Raw genomic sequence first — 16488 nt, forward strand, 5'->3', positions numbered from 1 at the left:
CCTGGTTGTTGCCGTTAGTATTCCGTACTTACCGCTGCTGACCTAGACTACCGCGCGTTTATACTATTGCTGGACAGATCTGTGTAACAGACTACTGCTGACCTACAATAGAAATTCTACATCCATTATAATGATAATAAGAAGGTGAAGCAGAACAAGAAGAAGAAGAAACAGACTGTGATGACCCAAGATTGAAAGTATGAATTTAACGGCTAAAACGATAGAGTCTCTGCATGTCTTAGTAGCGCTATACTCCAACAGTCATACCTTTTTGAGATTCAAGACATCACCAACAATTTTAAGTTAGGGTCATCCAAGGAACATTCATATAAAACTTTTTCAAAATCGGACTAGTGTATCTGAAGATGGTGTTTGAAGATTTTTCTATTCTTAGCTCTGGTTCCCAGTTTTATTTTATTTTTTATTTTTTTTTACAAATCTGACTTTTGAACCAATATTGGTAGATAGTTAACCATGACGCTTGTAAAAAAACGCTGTTTAAAAATATCATTACAGGTTTTGCCACTACATTTTAATAAGTCCCCATTACTTAACAGACAATGAGTGTATCACTATTAGTTCCAACAGCTTCTTCTCATGGCCATAATATCAGTTTCTACCACGTCACAAATATGGAAACTGCCTATTATCAAATCTAGCAGTTTTTAATCGATTGAAAGCGCCTCTGAATCTGAATTTGATAAAAGCAGCCCTGTTTTGTGGTGTTAGAATGCATTACAATCTACGGTAAAACACAATAACGTTATGTCAGATAAATACTTTGTATATAGCGATTTGTTTGTGCATCTGGGACATTTTGAGCAAAAGTACTGAAAGCGGTGTCTTTATTATTCATACCAAAACTAAAGTGCAACATTTACTGTTTTAATGTTGTCATTCAAATGTCATTTGCCAATTAAAGAAACATCTAAAATGAACGCAACTATTCAAGTTGTCATTTTGTTGTATAGACTTTGTATTGCTAAAACAGTGCATATAAGATATATGTTACAAAAGATAATTGACTGCAATTTTGTTTCTTTGTTGTTCTATTTTTGCCAAACTAAATTTGTGGCTTAATTAAATAACTCTTGATTTGTATTTAGTTTAAAGAATCGTTCATACAACTTAACCTTTTCATTGTGATTGATTGTTTCTTGTGATATAAAACAATATACTTTCACACGTGCAGCTCAGAGAAAATATTAGTTTAATTTTTATTTTCTTATAATTTGTTCAAAATGCTAATTTGTTGATAAGTTTAACTATTTACAAAAAAAGACAAAGTAGTAAAACACTCATTGATTTTGATTCCATTCTGATGTGTTGTGGTTGTTGTATTTTTTCTTAAACTATAAGTTCCTTTGTTTACGCAGTTTTTCAACAGTATTTCAGTTATGTAACTGCGGACAGTCATCCTTATCAGTGTTCCTTGATTCAGTACCAGAAAAAACCCTGTTCTCTGCAAATAGATATGCATTGTAAATCATTAAAATTTTCAGAGAAATATACTTACAAAGAAGAGAATAATTTTACCATAAAGAAGTGTGCGAAAATGCTATTATTTGGCAAACTGAAAAGTGTCTTTTCTTTTTAAAATGAATGTTAGTTTTGACGGCATTCAAAATTGGCCTATTCGCCCAAACAAGTGTGAGCAACAGGTATCAGGGATTTTTAAAAACGTATCCACAAATTATTTGGCAAACTGAAAAGTGTCTTTTCTTTTTAAAATGAATGTTAGTTTTGACGGCATTCAAAATTGGCCTATTCGGCCAAACAAGTGTGAGCAACAGGTATCAGGGATTTTTAAAAACGTATCCACAAAATATTTATACTGCTTCTCATCGGTCAAAAGTAAAAACATCAAAAGTATGTTTAGCTACAGTAATATGCACAAATCATGGTGTGCTTTATCCAGCTTTTCGTGGTGGAAGTAGACCACAGCTCCACCTCGTGCACTGTGTCAGGCATGGACAGACACTTTGGTAAATCCTTTGACATTCCGGTAGCTAGCTGGATGGCTTTCGCGCATGAAGAACTCCACACATCAAGCGAACTCACACCAGTGAAGCTCAATCTGGTAAGATACGAGTGATTTGAAATCAGCGGTGTAACCACTCGGCCACGGAAGCATTGCATCATAGTTTAGTTTTGAAGACTTTATAGCTGAATCATGAATTGCAAATTTCTTGTCATATTGCACATTATAATCCAATACATTTTAAGTTTAAACACAAATCTTAAATAAACGTAAACTTGTATCTTCATCTTAAGAATAGTTAGCAGACAGCGAGCACCCCCACCCCCTGCCTCCACACGCACACGCACACGCACACACACATACACACACGTTGATATCCAGATTATAGAGTACTCGCGAAGACCTGTAACATTTTATATCAGGTCTGTCATTGACCACACTCGAAGTTATCAAGTTAAAATGAAAGTGGCCTTTGATCTTTTATGTAAGATTTGCCCTTGACTCTTTTTGACGACACCTTCATAACTGGCATTTTCGTATGCATATAATTAAAATATTTAACGAAAAATAACTATAAAATAGTGACAATGAGTACTTTAAAACAATAATACAAATGTAATATTTTACAAAAAGAGAGATATTTTTGCGATCGTTCACACAAGTTTGACCTTTAACTTTTGATATTATGATTTCTCCTGAATGTTTTTGGATTAAACCAGCAATGCTGACATTGCCTGGCATACATACATTAAAATGAATTGATATTAGTGACTAATAACGACTCGATATTTATTAATAAAGAAAAAAGTAAAAATGATTTTTATTTCAAAACGATAACATTTGACCTTTAATACTAGGTTTGACTTCGACTCATTTTTGATGATTTTCTTATCATTGATATGTAGGGCATATTACATTTCAATGAAAAAAAAACGACCAGTTACTTAAAATGACTAAAATATTTTTAAAGACTGAAAATATATTGCAAAAAGGGTTAATTCTGAGATTTTTTACACAGATTCGACCACTGACCCTTGATATTAGGTTTGACCTTGGCTGTTTTGAGATTACTCTGAATTACTGACTCTGTCTGGCATAATATATTAACACAAGTGACTAATAATGATCAACATATTAAGAATAGAGAAAAAATAAAGACACTATTTTTCGTGTATGGGTTTTTTTTTTTTTAAACGTAAAAAATGACCTTTGATCTTCAATTGCCAGGATTGGTCTTGACTTTTTGTGATAATATCTACATTACTTGTATATATTGGCCGTAAATATCAAGTTTAGCCTGGACTCGTTTGACATATACATATGTATATATCTACTAGCGATCAGATAGTTACTGTATTCAACAATCGAAAAACTGACAAATGTGAACTTCATCCCTCCCTCACCTACCCCATATATTTTAAAATTGAATATACCTCCCACATGCGAGCAAAATATAGATACGTACAACTTACGGAACGGCTTTTCGTGCATAATATAGAATATAAAATAATCTTTAAAAAAACAAAACAAAAAAAAAACAAAAAAAAAAACAAGAAAAAGACATATCTGAGGTATATTTGTTTCCAAGTTATTAACAAACTTGCGTATATGTATTTTATAGCAGATTTGGTTGTATTTCAATATATTGGCATTCAAGTTTCAACAACAACAACAACAACAAAAAAAAACAATGAAAAAAAAAAACCCAAACAAACCGAATTCTTAATAGCATATAATTCTTTGTTGATAGCCCAGTTGGTAAAACAATATTTATAAAGTGGAATTGTGTACATTTCATTTTGCTGCTGTTATTTTAATATTTCATATCTAAATTTTTAACATGTATACTTTTTCATGAGATCATAACTGTACTCCGAAAGTTCACTAATATATAATGGTTATATTGCAGTTACCTCTGCTTTAAATTATTCCAGCAGGCAGTCTTTGACCATTCTCATCCATCAGATATTCGTCAAAATTCCGAGACGAACTTTTGATTTATTTCTATTGTTTATTTCGTGAGTGACGCCATTATTCGGCACACCAAATTTAAACTTCAAACAACATCTAAGTAAGGTACTCGCTAAAAATGAATAAAGACAATGTTACATGACAGCAATTAATAAAGATTTATTCCTCTGATTGGATGTTTTGAAATTTACCTCAAGAAATGATCATATTCTTCGTAATTGCATGGGCGTCGGAAACGTCGCTGATTAGCAGATTTTTTACCTGTAGTGTAACCAAACTAAAAATGTTGGCGAAATGTACCAGAGGTTACGCTAGGAAACCATGGTAGACCTTTATTACGGGAATGGTCTTTGACATGTTTGACAATTTAACAATTGATAATAATGTCCAAACCCGTCCCTAACAGTACATTCAAGACTTTGATTTTATTTGAAAAGTGTGTTTGATTGGAAGTTTTTACATATTCTAGAGATCATTGTGGAAACTGTGGCCATACCTGTTTTTACACGAGTCTGTTTTTTTCTTTCTTAAATATGTGGACCAGATTTTTACGTTGAAACTGACAGAATCAACTGCTGTTATTTATGTTAATACACTTTCCAGAAAAGATCTAGTTGAACGATATTATTTCTGCCAGCAGCCCCATAATATTCCCTGCCCCGTGCCCATTCAGTTTAACATAAGCGGACAAAATCCACAAATTTTGAACGTTACGTAATTGCGAGTAGTGTGTTAAAATTGCGTCCTTTACATAAACGTTATCATTTAGATTTCGACGTACCTGATCAAAAAGGGTGATTGGTGTGAATGACCGAGCGGAATTTACCTCCTACCTAAAACACAGGGACCTCACTTTTAGGAATTCAGATGCTATCAGTTAGATAATTATAATTTTTATCCAGTTTATATTTGTTTCTGATACAATGCTTTTTTCTTTAATATCTTCAAAGAGAGATATCAAAGTTCACTCAGAGACGGAAATAGAGCAATGACTGATAGCTCCGTATTGCTGCGACTGGGGAAATGTTCTATTGATAGAACAAAACACAGCGACATTGTGTTACAGATTGGATTGGATAAGAAGCGATTACAGCCCTGTGTATTCTTCGCGTGTCTGCATATTGTGAATGAATTTTATTTAAAATAAAGTAATTTATAAGGATGGGTAACAGTGCACTTGAATCACGACATGTATTTCTAAGTTATTGCCGATTATAATGGCTAATTGAATTTTGGGATCTAATTGATTTATACTGTTGTGAAAAATCTGGGTTTTCTGTTGGGAAAATACCAGCGGGTTTTACATGCAATTTATTGATGTCAGCAGAAATTTTTGTTGCAGAATGGTAATTTCACTTTAAAAAATGGCAAATATACCAGAAAGCAGCAATACATTTGCTGGAAACATTCAAAATGTGCCGGATTTTGTTCAGAAATTAACAGCTGATTCAATCACCCCTGGGAGGATGTCCCTGTTAAATGACAGTTACGGGTCAATGACTGGAGTAGGGGGAAGTGTGACCAACGATTTGTCTATGGCCTCAGGGAGTGGAATGCTGATTCCAGTCAGTGTAGTACCTACACCAGTATTAGATACAGTCAAAATTAAAACAGAACCAATCTTCACAGATGATGTAAAACCAAAGATAAAAGTTGGTAAGTCCTAGGACTGTTAGTACTGTGTATTAAATAGTACATGTATGCAAATTGTGGTGCAGTCAGACAGGACACAATTTTTGGTTGTCATTTTACATGTGTATATTAAATTTATTTATTAGAAGGTAAAAGATGATAGAAATTGTGAGATACTGATTACATTTGCAATATTATTATTTCTCTTACGGACACCTTGTCCAAATGGATGTTCTGGGACAGCAAGTCACTTTTGACTGTTGCCATCCCATTAAATAGACTGGGATGACAACTATAGAATATCAGAATCAGATCATAAATAAGCAATCCCAATATGCCCAATGTTTGGGGATTAAAATTTAAACTGACACCATATAAGAAAACATTGAACAAAAAAGCAATTTTAAAGCCAGTCATTTGGAAAAAATGACATCTTAATGATACATGTACTCTTATGACAAAAATAGCTATGAATTTCATAACTTTATCATGACATCAGGAGTTCTAACTGACCAATCAGAGAAATGTATTTTCAGGTACCTGCCAATTTCCACATTGGTAAAACAAAGTATTTTCACAATGAACTTACAGTGAGTTTTGATATGAATATCACACTATTTTTGAAAACAAATCAGATTTTGACTGCACGTGCCCCAAGATGATGCTACAAACTACAAAACATTGATTTGAAGTTTCATTGAAATATTCTATGGATTTAATACTTTGATTTTAGTTTAAAGTTTGAGATTTTACGCAAGGAGTCTATGATATAGACCGAGTAAATTGTAATCATTACCCAAGTGAAATTAGAAACATGTCGCAATGTTTCGAACATGTTAAAATTTATGTAAAGTTATGTCCATGTTTTTCAATAAACATTAAAGGGAAAGGCAATGTTATTCTCATGTTAATTCTCTCTGCTGGGATTTCTTAAATCATTTAAAGGAAGTGGGAAAAAAAATATCAAAATCTGGGCTTAAAAATGAGAAAGTTATGAGGATTAAAATATTTTGATCAAAATGGTGGCCATTTTGTTTCCATGGCAACAAAATACAAAAATGGTGGAATTATTAAATTTCTAGATTCATGTTTGAACTGTATTTATAATACTTATAAATTTCTGTAAAATAATTTCTATTTTATAACTTTTTCCAGCTATAATCATGATAATAATGAAAGAAATTACCATGTCAAGAAACATGAAATAAATCTGTTTAAAAGGTTGTTTTCTAAATAAAGAATTCAGCAGTGTGTAAATTACATCATATATTTAACACACTAAAATGGCTGCCTCCATGATCAGCCATTTTCTTAAGTTTCAAACTGCCATATATCTTTTTCATTAATAGCCTGATTTTAAAAATCCTTTCAACATGTTCAACGTTATGAAATGATTTAGGATGGCTTTCATGTACAGTTAATTTATTGTCAGGCATTTCTTACCCCTTAACGCCTGCACACATGTAATGAGAAATATTTAGTAAATTTTCAACCAACTTGCCAAATTGCAGGCTTTAGGTAAGAAATGCACAATTGAAATGGATTTGACCAAACTCATTACATTTTACATTCATTTTAACTGATATTTTACATTTTTAGCTTAACTATTCAAAGAATAGTCTAGCTAGCTATTCAACCCACCCTGGTACATGTCGGTGTCACACCTTGGTTAAAGTTTTGCATATGGCATAAGTGCAGGCTGATCATGATCTACACTGGTCGCAAAGGCAGAAGTGAGAACTCATAATGTCTAGATAGTCACTACAAGTTGACAGTTGATAATTTAAGGCCCTTCCTGAAGAAATGTGTTTTCACAACTTTTAATATCTGTTAGCTCATTTACAGCCCTCTTTACAGTGTAATATTATCTAAAGTTTCAGAAATACAGCTAAATAACTATCTTAGTTACTCTGTGGAATCAAAGTGTGGTCAAAACTTAATTAACTAATACATATAGTACTAAATTTGCATATTGCTGCATTAAATTCAGTAAAATGTTTAGACAGTAAACTAATGTTGTATTTGCCTTCATAGTATGTGTCTGCCAACTTGTAAATGTAAAAACAAGGTATAGATTTCTCAGTATTTAAATGCAAATCATACAAAATCAGCAACTTGGAAGCGCAAAAGGATACAGCTTTTCTGTGGTGGGTCTTTAATCGGGTTATCTTAGAATATATTTACAGACTTTCGTGTAACATATTCATGCAAATTATGACACAATTGTTCGCCCCTATTTGGGTTGATACGAGGTGATTTTCCGCTCCTAATGGGCCAGCTAGGCTTCCCCTAAAACTGAAAAAAAAAAAAACACTGCTATGAAAGTAAGCCTCAGGGTCAGAACCTATGAAGTGGAGTTGAGAATGGGGTTTGGTCATGGGCGAGAGTTTGATGCTTTACACTACAGTGCCACTTTGCTCCTTTTAAGTGTAGTTTGATAATGATAATCTTGCAAAATTTCTTGACATAGGAGAGAAACAGCAGCTGGTTTAGATTCAGGCTGATTTTAATGTTTTCTGCCTGCATTTTAATCTCTTAATATTAACAGATGGTTCTTGGAAAAAGAAAACAGACATTAAATTTTTTCAACCTTGAGCTTGGCAGAAGTATAAATTTTACCGGAAATTTGAGGTATACATCCAAAATAAACTGCACTCGTGCTTCCGCCATAATCATATAAATTTGCAGTCTTTGTTGTTTTAAAGGCAGAGCCTAAAATAACACATTGTTTGTGCCTTTGTGCATCATTAGGCTGCCATTTTTTTGTTAGAGCATAAAATACATTTTTCTTTCTTCAATAATTGTTTCCTCATATAGATGTCATTAAGGTTTGAATATTTGGTTCAATTTATAGGAAGTATTATTGAATCTATTGTTTTTGATTACCTCCCTTTATGGGACCTTATCATTGAAAGTTGTGCTTTTCTAACCATGCCATTATGCATGCTTTCTATTAGAACAGAGAAAAGTCATTTGGGACTTTGCTTTTAGCTTGAACTATCATTGTTTATGATGACAGACTTTAATTACCAAAATTTTTATTCTTTCTGATATTACAAGCTGAGAGAAAGTCATAAATATTATGCTAATATCGGATTTTTTTTTAGAAAATAACTAGAGAATATTTTAGTGTCATTACAAGGAAATTAACTAGACAACAATTTAGAAAAGTATACATTGCATTTTCCTTGATTTCTTCTCTACAGATCTGCATTGAAACAAAAGATTCATAAGTAAGTGATATAAGTAGTACTGATATACATTTGTATTTATATATACTCATGTATATGCACCGAGTGATCTTTAGTTTTCAGTGTACTTGAAAATATTTCAATGAAAATAGATCTAATGAAACTTGACAGTCATTGACAAGTTGTTCTATTTTTACGATAGTGATACTAATTTTGATACACTAAATTGTCCGTTTTCATTTGCCCAAGGCTTGACAAACTGACCAACATTTACCTAGTGTATAGGTAGTTTTCATTCATTCTGTTACAACTGTCCTGTATATAATGAAGTACTAATTGTCACACGTTTGTAGACAGCTTACTGGTGCCTCGGGGATATTGTCCAAAGGTCAACAAGTACATTTTAAGGCTCGGACATATTGATGCCCATTTTTGATAATTTGTTCGGTGCAAATTTTATTTCGTCATTGGACTCTGGTCATTTTATCCACTTTGAGTTTGCAGTCTGAGTTTGAAGGATGTTGAAGTTTAATTATAAACTTTGGAATTAAAATAAATTTCTTTTACCTGTTTTTCTAGCAATTCGTAGGATATAAACTAGATATTTTACTAGATTTATTTTAGAATTTTGGATATTGTTATTCTAAGTCTTAATGACCATGTTGTATTCAACAAAATCCGATGGATTATTTTTTTCTGGTGATAATTTAGTTTTAACATTTTAATTTGAATACATGTAATTTGAATATGGAGCATTTAGAAAGAAAATTTAATGACAATACATTTGAAAATGTGTCTCAGGGGTTTGCAAGAGCCCCTGTTCGGAGAGCAAGTTTCCCATTCTGTGCCCCAGATCTGCCGGATATTCCAAAATTAGAGGCCGTGCCCGAGCATTGGCAAGGGATTTATGGTTCGGTGTTGTTTCCGCCAAAATCTCACAGTTCAGAATGTGATAGTACAGTCACTACGGTGCAACCCGTACAGGGAGATCAAAGTTTAGCTGGGCAGCAGTATATGCAGCCAATTTTCTGTGCCAATGTTAACAATTTCCAAGGATTTTATTTTGATGGTAGGTTAAAATGTGATTTTTGCAGTTACAATGACTACAATATATGACATTTATGTTGGTGAAATTCAGTTTCATTTATGCTTACTTTTATGATCAACATGATCAAATGGGGATAGTGTACTTCATTTGTATGCATATAATTGGAATAAAAAACTAATCATCCTGAATGTTGATAATTAATAGTTAAAATATACTTTGAATGTAATTTAGATGTAAATGAAAAGTTGCTTCTCCTATTAATGTAAAAAAAAAAATGAGATCTGGAATAATTTCCACGAAACATCTGTTTTATTCAGCTTCCCAGAACATTTTAATAGTTGCTTTTTGGCTTCTGTTTTCAGTATTTTACAAAAAAAAGAGACAAAAAGTCATGATAAATGAGAAAGTCTAAGAGTTGGTATGTACAGAATCTAGTCCAGCCAGATAATTCAGTACAGAAAACCTCATAACCTATTTGCACTTGAAATTAAGATGCTACTTCCCCTTGTAAATATGGCTTGGCTTGAAACTAGGGCAGAAAAATTATTGTTTTATTTTCCTCGTTTAATACTATACTAAAATTAATAATACTTGAGGCTGTGCAAATTACTTGAGGCTGTGCAAATAATCACTCACACTTCCTAAATTCTAGATCTGTATGGCAAGTGGCAAAATACAATTTATCATGACATACGTTTATTGTACTCTGGGGGCTATATAGAATTGTCTGTATTCTTTATTTAAACACAGTTCCTGAAGTAAAAACCATTTTGAAGTCAAATTTTAGAATTTGTATGTATGAAGATTTTTTTTTTCCATTTTATTTATTTCATTATTAAATAATAAAACAATCCTTGCCATATCCTATGTGTAGTTTCTTCAGTTTTAAGCACACATATTATTTATGTAAGTATGTTTTTGTATTGGCTGTTCCTCAGGTTTCTGGTTTGTGGCAGGAAATTAGAAAAGTATTTTTCTAGACTGTGTCTGTGTGTCAGTAGACTAAATGCTGCACCAGTCTAAGTGGAAACTAAGGTCAGTGAGGACTGTAGATGAGGTCTTGTAACTTGATCTTGTAAAGTGTAAAATGTAAAGTCTTTTGTTATAAGCACAATAATAATTGTGCGGTTTTTGGAAGTAAAATTGTATTGAAATATGTCCATTTTTTATACACCCATTTCGTAAAGAGCGGGGCATATTATGTGATCAACGGTGGCAGGCGGGTGGACGGGTGCATGTCCGCTTTCTAAGTTGAACAGTTTTCATCCGATCTTCACAAAGCTTGCTGACAGTGTTTGTGGACATAATATCATAATATCTCGGCCATGTTGGATAACCACCTAAATCGCCCCAGGCACTTTTGGATTATTGCCCTTGAATTACTGTGAAACTATGAATTTAGCCTCGTCCGCTCTCTTAAGTCAAACAGTTTTCATCCGATCTTCACCAAACTTGCTGAAAATGTTTGTGGGCATAATATCTCGGCCAAGCTTGATAACCACCTAAATGGCCTTAAGCACTCTTGGATTATGGCCCTTGAATTACTCAGAAAAAGCAACTGCGAATCTAGGCATGTCCCTGCTCTAAGTCGAATAGGTTTCATCCGATCTTCACCAAACTTGCTGACAATGTTTGTGGGCATAATATCTTAGCCAAGTTTGATAACCACCCAAATCGCCACATTCACTCTTGGATTATGGCCCTTGAATTACTAAAATTAAACTGCTAATCTCTAAGTCAAACAGTTTTCATCCGATCTTCACCAAACTTGCTGACAATTTTTGTGGGTGTAATATCTCGGCCAAGTTCGATAACCACCCAAATCGCCCAAGGCACTCTTAGATTATGGCCCTTGAATTAGGCTTAGTTTGATGTTGGGCGTATTTTGTGACAGTTGCACACTTGTTCTAAGTATTGTTTGGTGTTCAGAATTTGGAAGTTTCGGAATTTAGGAGTACAGTCTTAGTCTATATAGAAAATTGAAGGAGAATAATTGGGCCCTAGAAAATAGTTAAATTTTCTGAAGTTCCTTTTTGGAAGGTTTCCACTGTATACAGTATTAATTTGAGCCATGCCATGAGAAAACCAACATAATGGCTTTGCGACCAGCATGGATCCAGACCAGCCTGCTCATCCGCGCAGTCTGGTCAGGATCCATGCTGTTCGCTTTCAAAGCCTATTGGAATCAGAGAAACTGTTAGCGAACAGCATGGATCCTGGCCAGACTGCGCGGATGCGCAGGCTGGTCTGGATCCATGCTGGTCGCAAAGCCACTATGTTGGTTTTCTCATGGCATGGCTCATTTTATCATTTATTGAATAAATCAGCTTGTGCTGGGTGCTTCAAAAAAAAAAGGAAATATGGTATAACATATTTCCTCCCAGACGGAATATGATGCATTGTGGTTCTGTTTCTACTGCATACTAACAGAAAGTGGATGTAAATTGGTAAAGTTTCAGATGTCTTGGAAACTTGTGAAGAATTGCTCTAGAAGAACTAAATGCTGTTTCCTGCAACCAGCAAACTATATGTATCTGTGATCTTGTCTGGGATTCCAACCCTGAACCTCCTGGCTCTGTTGTTGCTGTACTAAAAGAGCAAGGTTTGAAAACTTGTGAAGAGTCAGGGCTGCTTTTTTACTGACAGTACTAGGGCATTTAAAGCTACTTGCCCACAGTTGAGTGGATTTGTTTTTCAACTTGTTCATTTCCACTAACTTTGACATTAGAATATGACACTGAATAATGGTAAAAGGGGTGAAAATACTTTGTGTTAGTTATTGATAAAAAAGCAAGAAGAATGTTGATTTTTTCCCATTTATTTCATAAGTGTTGCAACGATTTACTCCAACTTGTACAATATTTTGGTTATTTATTCACGATACTTTGTAAAAAATTTAAATCATCTGTCAAGAAGTTTGTACCAATTTTGGAGTCAAAAAGTAAATTCTCCTGAAATGTTTGAATGAGCTTTAAGGTCTAGCAATAAATCACAAAACCACAGAATTTTTTAGTAAACGAAAACATCTTTACAAACAGCCATTCTGTCCAGTACATTTTTAGCTCGACTTAGCGGAGAAAAAGTAGAGCTATTGCACTCGCCCCAGCATCAGTGTTGCTGTTGGTTCAAGTTTTTGATAAAGTCAGATATCTTTGTTACTATCAAAGCTATTGACTTGAAACTTAAAACACTTATTAACTATCAAAGTCTGCCCTAGGAGAAACAATCCCCATAACTCTGGTTTGAATTTTGACAGAATTATGCCCCGTTTTAACTTAGAATTCTTGGTTAAAGTTTTTGATAAAGTCAAATATCTCTGTTACCATCAAAGCTTTGGACTTGAAACTTAAAATCGTTATTTACTATCAAAGTCTATATCGGGAAAAACAATCGCTATAACTCTGATTTGAATTTTGACAGAGTGAAGCCCCTTTTTAACTCAGAATTTTTTGGTTGAAGTTTTTGATAAAGTCATATATCTCTGTTACCATAAAAGCTTTAATTTGACTTAAAACTGAAAATAATTATTTACTATCAAAGTGTATACCGGGAGAAACTATACCCAAACTCTGATTTGAATTTTGACAGAGTTATATGATTATATCCCTTTTTAACTTAGACATTTTTGGTTAAAGTTTTTACTTGCAAATCTCTAATTCAGAGTTAGGCACTTGAAAAGTCAAGCGTGCTGTCTTACGGACAGCTCTTGTTTCCCATTCTGTCCTGTAGAACTGGATACTTCTAATATTCTAAAGTAGTTGTCCCCCTTTAAAGAAGATTGCCATTTGTAAAGAAATAAAAGTAAACATTTGTTAAAAATGATGTTTAATTTAGTTATGTAGAGTTTATGCACTGGGACAATACATACATGTAGTTGAAAATGCATCAAAACAAAGTCATGTAACAGTTTTTTTAAAAGGATGAGTTTTTCAAGGCATTTAACTGCCCAGACGTGTGGTCCCATCGTGCAGTTCCTTTCCAGAATTCATTCAATACATAATTTATATGTGTAAATTGACTCAAAAAAATTATATTCATAATGGCACAAAATACTTTGACACCCTTTAGATATAGAAGAAAAGTGTTTGATACGACAAGTATTAAAATGTACAAGTTTTTATCTTGTCAAAACTCATACAAAATTCAACCCTGATAAGATAAACCTTACAAGTGAAGAATATAATACCACATGTTTTAAGAATACATGTATTATACAAAGATACATGTGTTGGGTTTAAAGTTGACACAGTTTACAGTAAAGGTCATAGGGTGATTTTCCTACATTTTGATGGAGGAGGAAACCTCCAGCTGCCCACTGGGCATTGGGCAGACACTTGGTTACGTAGAACCACCAGTCTTTCCAGTCTTTCGCAAGAATGGCTTCCTCACATTAAGACTTCCACACCCCTAATGAGGTTTTGAACCATAACTATTAAAGAGGGAATTGAAGTCTTTGACCTAGACCACTTGTCCATAGAGGCTTCTGTAAAGATACAATCACTTGCACAAATATAATGTCATGTTAGATTTTAATATGATTGACTGAAGTAAAGCTGCCGTTCAGTTGTTTTGCCAAAAAGGGTAGACTGATGGTGAACATCGGTTGGCTGAAATCAATCCCGGTGTAAATTACATGTGTGTATGCTCACCAAGCAAACAAAAGAAATGCGTCAGAGGTTTGTCTTGGGATTTTGATGAGTTTCTGATGTAATTGAGAATGGGTGATTGATACTACCCCAAAAAGTTGAAATTATAAAATAAGTACATAGCATAGGCATAGGAAAAAGAGATCAATATAATTGCACCTTTACTAATCCTACCATGTGTTCTGTATTACAAAAGTGCTTCTATTGTGACATTTCGATACAAGCAAAACTGTATTATCTGCACTATAAATACTTACTGGTATTTCATTTTATTATCGGCTTGTTAAAAGTAATTTTTTACCATAAGTAAGTTGACAAAATCATAGGAACCAGTGGTTCAGGGTTAAATCAAACACATATTAATAAATCCTAAACGATTTTGTTGTGCAAAAATGTATAATATTGTGTTTTAAACCGTTTTTGTTTTCTACACTATTGTGTAATTGCAAGGGAAATAAACTAATAAATATCTCTGCTTTAAAGTACTAGCCCAAGGCAAGAGTTGACATTCTTTGCGGATCACAACTTTGAATTAAATATTAAAATTTCTGTTATTGATATTAGCAAAACTATCATACATTGCACATTTGTGAAATCATTTTTGTTAATTTCAAGGACTTGGAAATCAATTTCTAGACTTTATTTAATGTATTTCTATCAATGAAAATGTTAGGGTCTATCTCTACATAGCATTTGTCATACAATTATAAATTTGCATAGCAGTTACAATTAAAAGCTGATTGAGGATGCACTACCAGATCAAAGGCCTAAATGCAGTGAAAAGAAGTAGATTCAGAGTGTTGTGTTCAATGAGTCATAACTTTCTTATATAAAAGTTAACACCCAATTTTCTTTTCCGGTAGAAGCGATCATAATTATAGTTTTATAGTTCTTTACAGGAATATAAGTCTCTGAAGGTTCAATATTTTAGAAAATGCTGAAGTAGCATTATTATGTAAGTGGATTTTATACGAAATAAAGAACCGCTGGATTTAGTGTGTTTAACCTTAAAGGTTATTTTTCAGCCCACTTATAGTAAAATAGCTCAGAAGGGAAAATGCAGATCTACAAATCACAGGGTCTTGAGCTTGATCCCTGGGTGATGCAATGATCTTAGTAACATTTTGATACAAGAGAATTTGTTTGAAAATATTGGTCTTCCATCTCTGATTCATGTGGAGAAGTTGACAGTTACTTGTTACAGGGATCATATTAGTACTGGTACAGAACCAATGAACAGTCAGGCTAGGTTAACTGCCAGCTATTATATAAGTGAAATACTGTGGAAAAATAGCACAGATTAAATATTTTAACATGGTTCTATTGTTTTGTCAGACAGGCATTGTATATTGTGCAATAAACAATGGTTGAAGCACAGACTGGTGACATTAATCATGAATCAAAAAGCTGCATGATGTTCAGTACATTAACCCTTATCATGCTGGACACGATTGATTCTGCCTTTGCGACCAGTGTAGATCATGATCAGCCTGCACATCCATGCAGTCTGATCATGATCTGCACTGTTAGCTATTCAACGAGTATCTTTTTGGTAAGCACCCCTTTTAACAGTTAATGGTACTGTCCAAAATTTGAAGATGGACAAGTTCATTATAGAAATTTAGCAAGGTTAGGGTTAAAATTCTGTTACTGCGTTTTAATTAATGATTATGTTATAATGAAAATTAAAAAGGCCTTGTGATTATATATCATCTGATTTGTCATGATTCTCCATAATGCCCTTGAGCATCTGAACTGAGTCAGTCGGTAAACCACACAGAGGCCTTGATTATTTATTGAACAAAGAGTTAAAATTATAAAATATATACACACCCAGCATTTATCTTGCATGCAGTTATTAAACAGGGTTTTCCCGGACGCAGGTTTTCTGCGTCCCTGACGCGCTTTGACTGCTTTGGACTCGCATTTTGTAGTGCCTCTGTGTCCACTGGACCCGCAAAATCGGTCACGAAACTCCTTTGCACTGAAGCTTCCTTTGTGCAGATACCCATGTAAAAT

At 33.6% G+C, this 16488-nt stretch overlaps 1 protein-coding gene across 1 annotated transcript in view; it reads left to right on the forward strand.

Annotated features, from left to right (window-relative positions):
- The first annotated feature begins 4756 nt into the window (after positions 1 to 4756).
- Positions 4757 to 16488, forward strand: part of LOC123536577 (ecdysone-induced protein 78C-like) — an 86672-nt gene continuing 74940 nt past the window's right edge. Inside the window, exon 1 of the mRNA XM_053528691.1 lies at positions 4757 to 5608. Coding sequence (XP_053384666.1) covers positions 5317 to 5608 — 292 coding nt within the window. The 5' untranslated portion in view covers positions 4757 to 5316. The remainder of the gene's footprint in view (positions 5609 to 16488) is intronic.

This window comes from Mercenaria mercenaria, chromosome 17 (assembly GCF_021730395.1).
Source record: "Mercenaria mercenaria strain notata chromosome 17, MADL_Memer_1, whole genome shotgun sequence".
NCBI classification, from domain to species: Eukaryota; Metazoa; Mollusca; class Bivalvia; order Venerida; family Veneridae; genus Mercenaria; species Mercenaria mercenaria.